Source organism: Atta cephalotes, assembly GCF_000143395.1.
Source record: "Atta cephalotes unplaced genomic scaffold scaffold00010, whole genome shotgun sequence".
Taxonomy (NCBI): Eukaryota; Metazoa; Arthropoda; class Insecta; order Hymenoptera; family Formicidae; genus Atta; species Atta cephalotes.
In genome coordinates this window covers 1783274-1793911 of record NW_012130074.1, presented here as the reverse complement: position 1 = coordinate 1793911, position 10638 = coordinate 1783274, and the positions used below count along the sequence as shown (strand labels likewise).

Below are 10638 nucleotides of genomic sequence, written 5' to 3'. Positions count from 1 at the left end.
TCATCTTGGTCATAGTGTTGAACAACGTGTGCAAATCATAAAATTTTATTATCAAAATTAGTGCTCCGTTCGAGAAACGTTTCGCGCATTATGTGATTTTTATCCTCGCCACAACCGTCCTGCCGAGTCGACTATTTGACGTTTGGTGGCCAAATTCGAGTCAACCGGTTCGATAAATAATCAGCCAACACCAGTACGTCGCCGAAACGCAAGATCTGCTGAAAACATCGCTGCTGTGCGTGAGAATGTATGGGAAAACCCGAGGCGGTCAATTTCTCGTCGTTCACAAGAACTTGGCCTTTCTGCGACTTCAACTTGGCAAATTTTGCGTCGGGACTTGAATCTGCACCCCTATAAAATTCAACTGACCCAGGAACTTAAGATAAACGACCATAGACAACGCCGTGTGTTCGCTGATTGGGTTCTGGAGCAATTGGAAGTTAAACCAAATTTCGCCAAACAAATCATCTTTAGCGCTCATTTTTGGATGAATGGATATGTGAACAAGCAAAATTGTCAAATTTGGGATGATACCAATTCACGCGAGATACACCAGCTCCAAATGCTCCCGAGAAAGTCACTGTTTGGTGCGGATTTTGGTCTAGCGGAATCATCGGTCCGTACTTCTTCCAAAACGAAGCGGACGTTGCCATAACCGTCAACGGCGAGCGCTACAGATCGATGATAAGCAACTTCTTGTGGCCTAAAATAGATGATATGGATACTGATAACATGTGGTTCCAACAGGATGGCGCTACGTGCCACACACTGCATGCCACGATGGACATTCTGCGAGCGATTTGAGGGCATGGTTATCTCGCGCGGCGGTGAATTGGCCACCGAGATCGTGCAATTTAACGCCTTTAGACTTCTTCCTTTGGGGCTATCTTAAATCGCAGGTCTACACGAATAAACCGCAAACAATTGATGCTCTCAAAGTCAACATAAACGCCATCCAGCAAATTCAGCCAGATTTATGCGAGAAAGTCATCGAAAATTGGACCGCCCGAATACGTGTCACCAAGCGAAGCCACGGCGGACATTTGAGCGACGTTATATTCCATACTTAATGCCATAAAATATTCTTTCAAATAAAAAAAAATTGAGTGGATATCTCACACACAACTTGTTTTATTTACATTTAAAAATCGAGCGTTCTTATTAAAAGACTCTTTATATATATAGGTTATATAAAAAGATGAATTTAGAAAATATCCGAGTGCTGCATGCGACAAAAAAACGATTTGAAAGAATGAAATCACCCCTTATGTGATAAAGCAATTTTTCCATTATATTATATCTCGAAACTATTCGAGATATTAAAAAATGTGTTATACAAAAGCTTTATAATAAAATTAGCTGTATTTATTTACGTCGATAATATTATAATAAACAATTTTTTTTAATGAAAGTAAATTTTTTTTTATTTTTCAAAAACATTATTAATGTGGACGAACAGAGATAATTTTATTGTAAAAGTTTAACAAAACATTTTTTTATATCTCGAATTTTTAAGTTTTTAAAATATAACGAAAAAAGCTAAAACCCCCGTTACCTCTCAAGTAGTACACAAAGCTTTAACAAAGCGCTAAAAAAAGTATATAATCACTTTTTTGGCACTTTATAAGCGTTGTGCTATTTGATCTATATATAAGGAATGATTTCATTCTTTTAAACAGTTTTTCGCAACTAATATTTTCTAAATTCATCTTTTTATATAATCTATATATATACAAAGTTTCATTAAAATCAGAATTTAATACTTTATATGTTCCCTTGATATTTTATGTAATCTTCAATCCATTTTTGACATGAATTAAACATAAAACTTTATTTCGGATCGTAATATAATTATAAAAAAGGCATTTATGTATACATAAAAAATTCATATATTATCAGAATTATAAATATAAAGTATACAAGCTATAAGAGAGACATAAAGACATGATTAAAAGATATATTTTATAAAACTGTATTGAGAAGTTTTTTATTCTCTTTACGAATGAAATAGTTTAATTCCCTGTCACTCAAAGTCACAAAAAATATTAGTTTTAAAATATTATTTAAAAGCATATTATCCCAATACGGCGATCCCAAGCGCGATCTCTCGCAATATCTCTCGACGAATGCGTTTATTCAAACTTTAGGAAAGGGCCGGCCCGATGAACAACGGGCAATTACGAAGACCATCTCGATCACCGCGAAGTCAGCGTAGCCGCAGCGCGGACGTGGACTGTCTGAAGAAATATACGGAGCGTCGAGTGGAGGAACGTCGACACACAGAGATCAGCGACACCAGCAAATTGGATACTTCAAAGTGGATGCCACTACCAAAGAATGTACCTCGGGGGCAACAATCGGGGGTGACCAAGAGACTGTCGAGGGATGAACGGCAAGAGAGCATCTACGAATCGGCTGAGGATGCTGAGAAATGGCCAACGAAATCACCTTCATCAACTAACAATCGATCCTCCAGACTTGTACCCGAGGTCGTCGGTCGATCTCACTACACCATGAGGAGTCACAGCACCGACGTAACCATTCTTAAGAGGCCAGAGAAGAGCATCACTGAACAGCGAAGGCACACGGACTGCAGCGACCCGCAATCTATCGCCACGAGGTTGACCGCGCACATTTTCCACGTCCGAAAGCGAGAAATGCCGTGATCGGGATTGTAGTTGAGATTCGTAGGCGCGATTGAACACGATAATCATTACGGAACCTCCAACGGGTAATGGCGTCTAGTTTCGGTCAGATTTCTCTGCTTCCTTCGTTCGCCTTTTCCTTCTGTGTAGCCGAGCGGTGTTCGTAATTTGTCGATGAAAATTCACGTTGGTCAAGAACTAAGTACAGAGCAACGTGAAAACATAATGGTGCCTGGTTTGCTCCATCGACCGGAACTAGTCGCTAATATCTTTTCACGTTGTGACGCTCATCGTATATTTATGGTTCATACCTTGAACTAAAAGTTTCATAAAAATAGCTATTCGATACATAATAACGAGAATTTTCGAAGTTCGTAAAAGTTTGTTTTAATGTTCAAATGTATTCCCTTCTTCTTTATTTACGTGGGATAATATTTGAAAAAAGAGAATTTTATGATAAAAATTTTATTTCTCTGAAAAACATATGCATAGATAATTAATATTGATTTTGCGACTTTTTTCTAGTATATTTTAAGTCATTAATAATTTAATAATTGAATATTCTTTATTTAAAGCTATCAAAAACAAGCTCAACTTATTCAGTTACATGTAAAATATTCAGTTATAAATAAAAAATTATTATATACAATAGATTGCTTCAACAGATATTTTTAATAAATCAATAAGTTTGCTGTGGTGACGAAAAACGAATATAAATTTAAAAACGAAGCTCATCAATTCTCATTGAGTTATATCGCCAGATTGACAGAAAAGTGACATAAGAAAAAAATTAGCTTTACTTAATATTGTTTAAAAAATTAGCATTTTTTAGGTATTTAGGTAATGAAAAGAAATTGACTCTAACAACTAATACATTTTTGTATTAGTAGTAAAATGTATTAGTAGTAAAATAACATTTGTACAAAGATAAAAGTACAAGAAAAATAACATTTGTAGCTTATGTAAAATGTGTTTATGTAAAAAAGTGTTACAACTCCGACAAAAGATGAAATTTATATTACACTAAGATTGCAGTGATTGAATTTTGAAAACATGATATATAATTTTAAAGAATAATTATAATAATAATAATAATAATATTATAATTGAAAGCATGTTTACTATCCTAATTAAAATATTATTCCAATTCAGAATTTAAAAAACTAAAAAGTTGTTAATTTTGAAACAGATCATTTTTTTATCAAGCATCTAGCAGTGCTGTGTTGAAGTAATTTATTGCAGTTAATCATAGATGATCACATGTTTATCAGAGATATGAGATTTTCACTTTGTATTTGCATTTGCGTGAATATGCGTTAATATATAATTGAAATAACAAATAAATGTTTGAGGCAAAAGTTCGACATAATTTTCTCAGATGGCTACCAAACATTAATGATGCGAAATTTTATCGAGCGACGTCTCCCCTTGCGAGAATTGGCTGTGAAATCACGAAGAGCGCGGCTACCCGATGGATGACGTTTACTAAAAGTCCGTCACCTATACCAAGGATAAATCCTGAGAGGAAAGATTCCGTAATGGAATACGACAGAAAGGACGAAGGATCGCGCAAGGACACGGACGCTTCCAAATGGCAACCCCTCAGAAAATTCTCCCCGGTAAAGAATGAGAAAGGACGTTTACAAAGACAAGGTATGCAAAGCAATCATTCTTACGAGTTATTACACGCACTCGATTTATGCAGATTACTTTAATAATATTGAATGTTTGATTACAGATGAGTTAGATATTGGCAGAGATCGCTCCTTGAGCTTTGTCGATACTAATGAGCGAGTGAAAGATCGCTCCTTGAGTTATGTCGACACTGACGAACGAGCAAGTAAACTTAGCGAACGTATGCGCGACTTATATGATTTTAAAACGGAGAACGAGTGGCCGAAGAGGACAGGGACTTCTCGGGAGAACACTTGGATTAGCAAGAGCAGCAGCGAAGAGGAGAGAAGCAATTATCTACCGATTCGTAGGAATAGTCAAGATTTGGAGTTCAATGACAGAATCGATATCTTTAAGGTATCTATGTTGAATTTGTTTAGGATCAATAGTAAAATCTGATACTTTGAACAGTTAGCTCACCTTATTATTTTATCTTCCGCAGTCCAAGGCTCAACATGAAGAGGACAAACGAAAACCAAAACGCAATATTTACAAAACAAGCGAAATGTTTGCGGATGAGCAAGATGAGCGTCTACGAAAGTTCAATGACAAATTGCGATACAGTGAAGATTTCAGTGCGGAGCGATTTCATGGCCGCGAACGACGCACTTACTCGGATGACTACGATGTGAAGATAGTCCGACGAGAGTCTCGTTCATCCCGGCAGCTGGAACTAGTGACGTTCAAGAGGGATCGACCAGAAACACCGGCTATTAGGAGATTGGTGGATAAAGAGAACAAATGGAATTCGGACGTAAGTATGAAACCACGCGATTCCCAAGTCAGCTACGTAGAAATAGACTTCACAAAAAGAGACTCGCGTACCAGTGACGCCAGTTACGTCAGCGTAAACCTGGGTAAGAGGGGCAGTGTTGAGTGCAAGGGCACCCGAATGATCCCCGATATCCCGCCAAGAAGAGCTTTCAGCCAGAGCGATGAGCGACCATCCACCCCGGTGCCACCGATCGAATTCAATGACGAACGATACGTTCCCAAGAAATTGTCGGAACCGAAAAGGGACAGCACTAGATATAAAGTGTACTTAACATAGGAAATGCCTGCGAGAGCAGGCATTTCGCGAAGCGAATGCCGCTTTCGCAGGGTTTTAGATTAATATTTAACATTTCGACGAAGAGAAAGTACAAGTTCGACGTCAGATGGAGAAATAACCGTATGAAGAAAGTTCGACACGATTTTTCATCAAAATCGTCAATAATACTAGTGCAGCACAAACCTCCAAGGGACATTCTAAAAACGTCCAGAAGAGGACTTTATGTCTTAAGAACATTTGTAGGACGTCGAATAAAGAAGAGGATCCCGTTTGCCTACAACATTGTTTGCCTACATTATCTTTGCCGGCAGTTCATATGTGCATAAAAATTATTGTCTACAGCTCGACTGCAAGCACTTTCGTACAAATACAAATTTTAGAAACGAAATCACATTTTCCTACATGTATTATTGCTTACAGCTCGATTGCCTATTGCATGTATTCTCTGCTTTAAAAACACAAATTCTCTATTTTAAAACACAAATTTTCTGTTTTAAAAATACAAATGTTTTCTTACGTAATTTAATTATATAATAAATATAATATATATATGTGTGTGTGTGTGTGTGTGTGTGTGTGTGTGTGTGTGTATATATATATATATAATTTGTATACAAAAGTGCTTGTAGGCAATAATTTTTGTGCACAAATGAACTGTCAGCAAATGTAATGTAGACAAATGATGCTATAGGCAATCGATTGTAGGCAAAAGGAGCCATCTCTACATGCTATGAATAGTATGTCACAAATTTAAATTGTACAGTGTTAATTTTGTGTTGGACAATACCCGTCATTTTTGTTTTGTCATTGTGTTTTGTCAACTAAAAAAACGAAATTTGAATATCTGTGAATATCTATGAAAATGAATAAGATATAAGCAATCTACGATAAATACGATGAAATTGTTGTCTGTAGATAACTGTTAAACATTCAGGTATTTATTGTGTTCATCGTAAAATAATGCGATGTGTAAATGGATACGAAATGTTCGTATATATTCTATTAAAGACTCTACAATAAATGGCATCCAACGGGACGCAGGAACTTGATGAATATATTTATAAACAAGTTTACAATGAGTCACGTAATTGAAAATTTCCTATTCATGTTTTTCATGTCGATGTTCAAAACATAACTGCGATATTAATAATGTACAAACGATGTAATATGAAAGATAATAAAATATTCTTTGAAGAATGTGCTCCTTTTGTCTAAACTTTTCTGTATGATTTAGAATTTCAGTTCGTCTTCTAATCACGATTCTTTTGTTCATGGAAATAAAATTAATTTTTGTTTAAAAAATATTGTGCTAAAAAATACATGTTTTTTTTTTAAATCAAATATTGATTTTCAATCAAAATGATAACAAGTTTAATCTCTCTAGAAAAGATCAATTTGAATTTAAATTTTTAAAAAGAAAATGTTTTTTTATAACAAGAAGAATTTTTATTGAATCAGTATTTGAATGAATTACAAAAATTAAATATATATATGTAATATAATAATTTAGTGCGAATAAAAAAGTACTTTTAGTATTTGAATAATTGAAAATAAACGTTCATATATTAATTCAAGATTAGCTCATATGAGAGATCTAAACATTATTTAATTTAACATTATTAATTTTGTATCGTACAACACCAATTATTGTCAAATACAGCATAAAAGAAATATTTACATAACATGCGTGCACTCAAAGCAACAATTGATACGTTTACAAACGACGTCTCTCTTATTAATGTTTTATTTTCGATCTGCACCGCACAAATCGCCGCGAAATCCTGAACTTGGGTCCTTTACAAAGGTGACTTTAACCCTTTTTCTGACGGGGATATTATGAACAGGCGGTGGCGGAACTCTACAGTCCCTTGATGCCTGGTCTTCCTCTTCTCGTTCAATCTTAAACCTTTTTTGGGCACAATTCGAACCACTCAATCCTATTCCGTTTGTAACTGATGTGTTACCCGTCAAAGATGAAGAGGAGCTATTAGGTACTATACTAGTGTTCGATGAGATTTGTGGTGATTTCGGAAAACTCGAGGACCGTCCGCTCGATGGAGAACGTATAAGATTTCCATTGCTGTTGCTGTGAAAAACATAGAATTAGAAGTATTAGTAATTAAAATGATGCATAAAAAATACGCTCAATGAAATACAAAATAACTTGTTTAAAAAGTACGAATATTTAGGTCAATAAAAATTATGTACATTTTTCTTTTACATTTTTTTTAAGGAATTTCAAAAAAAGTAAAAATTAAAAGAAAACTGATTTCAAAAATATATACAGGGTATTTGAAATGTAAATGTCAAAACTTCAAGAACTAGAGATCGATAAACTAAAAAACAGTTCTGTAAGAATATGCTCGTTTTGGAGAAAATTGCCTGAGAAAAAAGACTGAATGTAGTTGCTTCGTTCTCGCACTGCTTCTGAAATATTATCGTCTCTGAAATTCTGCACGAAAGCAATAATTCCGTTTTTAGGTGAAAATTTTGTTTATTTATATTTCTGCTTTTCTCCTATAAATTCTTCAGTTACTCGTCAAAAGTCATTGAGTGAATTATTCCTGTCACAATATGTCGCGTATATATTCTAACGTTGTATATGCTGATATGGTTTTTGTATATAGTTTCTGCAACAAGAGGTCAATATTTTGAACAATATTTACAATATTAAGCAAGTGAATAAATACAATGTGAATAAGTAATGAGAAAGTACAAAAATTAAAACTATTGATTTTATTAGTAATAGTAATTCTTTTTTGCGATTTTCTCCAAAACAAAGCAAAAACGAGATCTCTGCAGAATATTTTTTCTTGATTTATTGATCCCTTAAATGTTCCCGAAGTTTTGACTTTTAAATTCCAAACATCCTATATATTCTTGAATTTGAGAAATTTTTAAATAGAAATTTTAAATTCTATTTATTCCAGAAATCATTAATTATTAAATAAAGAGTCTTCATTTAATTAATAGTCAACTTTTGATTAAAGAAAATTTGAATAAGAATTCAAAGTAGAATTTGTTTGTCCGATCGTATTAGTTATATTATAGAGGAACAAATATTCCAGTTCACACATAGGCACCGATTACAGGGGGGGGGGGGGAGAGTGGACCATTTTTTGCCTCCTCAATAATTTTCTTTTGATGTTTTAACAAATGTTTTTTAACAATTGCAAATAATTTTTGCGATCAAAATTGCGAGAAAGCATCGGTCACATGACATACGCTATAACGTTGACGCGGCGAATTAAAAGTACGACGCTGGTATATCGTTTGCTATCTTAGGGTGTCTTCCAACATAAGACACACATGACAAAGTGACATAATGTATCATTATATTCTTGTTGTTTGTCAATGTTAAACAAGGATGACCATGTGTTGTACTGATTATGAGTTGCTTCGGGCGTGTTCTGATTTCCATCCAGAGTGCTCCTCGGGTATCATATCATCCTTGTTTAATGTTTATTAAATAACAAGGATGACATGACACGCGGGGAAACATCCAGACGGGAATTTGAACATATCCCTAGTGTCCCTGCACATACCAGAGAGAAACCTGAGAGAGAACATAAAAGCTGTATTCATATTTGATTCTTATATTCAAGACTGTCTTAGTAGTACAATCTTAAGACGATCTTAAAAGAACAGACTATGAATACTAGGCCTAAGAAAAATGAAGGCCTAAGAGAGAAGGCCTTTTTCTTCTAACCGCAAAATACCTTACAGCTCTCTAAAAAATGGATGTCGACTATACAACATTCCATTATCCATTTTTTTGCGATGCTCTTGATGGAAATAAATCGCTAAAATTCTTAAAATCTCTATTAATTTGATTTTAGTTATTTCAACGATTTATTTTTATCAAGAGTATCGCAAAAAAGTGGATACTATTGTATCTCCCCCTCCCTCTCCCCAATATTTCTCGGTGCTCCCCTTCTTAATATTTTTCGCAAATCAGCGCCTATGCCAGATTATAAATTTAAAGTACATAAACTATGTACGTTATTCCATTAAAGAAAATTTTCAATTCTAATCTGATAATCTAAAAAGCTTACGAATTCATAAGCTTTATAAATTGGGTACCCATCAACTTTTCTAATTCACCTATTTCTTTGCAACAAAATTAATTTGGTGAAATCCACCTGTGAAAAAAAGAGTTGCCTTGAGTAACGACGATGGAGGGTGTGACGCAGCGTTTTCCGGCGGAAATAGTTGTATTGAGTCCGCTCGGGGCAATCATCAGCAAATTACTACCATTCTTGTCACACGTGTGCGAGCTATGTCTTTGCGTAGAGTAATTAACACGAAAGACGTGAGAATTTTCGTTGCTAAGCTTCTCCTGCTTCAGAAATGCTACATTTGGCTTCAAGTGATATGTGGAATTTTGGTTGTTCAAATGCGACTCGCATTTGATGCGTACATCGTGGTGTAACCCATTACGATCTTGACTTTTCTGCCATTCCAGAACATTACTTAGCAACCTTATGTACCTGTGCAACAAAATTTATTATTTCTTCACTATTGAACATTAGGTGTGCAATAAATTTTTACTTCAATATTACTCTTGCTAATCATTAAAAAATTTAGATTAAATACTGTATGTGATATATAGGTATAGTCCTGGAAATTCTAGCATAATAACAATTTGTTTAAAAAAATGAACAAAAGGAAAACAAAATACAAGTTTTTATTTAGTATAATAAAACTACATAAAGAAGGAAACATAATAGATTTTTAACAATAAAAATTTTGAAATTAAAACTTTTATAAAAAAAAGGATAAAAATTCTATTAGAACATAACGTTATATTACCTAATATCATTTTGTAATTAATATAAATAATCATTTCTGACATATTTTTACCTACTAAACATGAATCCATTGTCCAAATTTAATTATCACGGCACAATTTTAGAAAAAAGTGGCATCAAACATATAGCAAAAACAATGATTATTGACATTATAACACCGACATTACAGTAATTTTTTTTCTAAAGAAGATATTTTTGATTTTAAATTTTTAATTTTAAAATTCATTTTGTGGAAAAAACAAAAAAATCATATTACAACAAAACAAAATGGATTTTAAAAGTTAATACATTAATACTTTTTTATGACATTGACCAAATTTAGAAAAAATATTATTGTAATGTTATAAAAACTCTCAAAATCATAAGTTCTTTTTTTATTTCTTTGATGCCATTTTTTTTCTTGAAATCGTGGCGTAATAGTCAAATTTAAATAATGGATACGTCTCTCTCTCTCTCT

General features: G+C 33.8%; 1 protein-coding gene across 1 annotated transcript in view; it reads right to left on the bottom strand.

Moving 5' to 3' along the window:
- Window positions 1–7113: 7113 nt before the first annotated feature.
- The window catches only part of LOC105627699, a 10690-nt gene continuing 7165 nt past the window's right edge, over window positions 7114–10638 (bottom strand). Inside the window, exons 4-5 of the mRNA XM_012208976.1 lie at window positions 9513–9860; window positions 7114–7456 (exon numbers count right to left, since the gene is read on the bottom strand). Coding sequence (XP_012064366.1) covers window positions 7114–7456; window positions 9513–9860 — 691 coding nt within the window. The remainder of the gene's footprint in view (window positions 7457–9512; window positions 9861–10638) is intronic.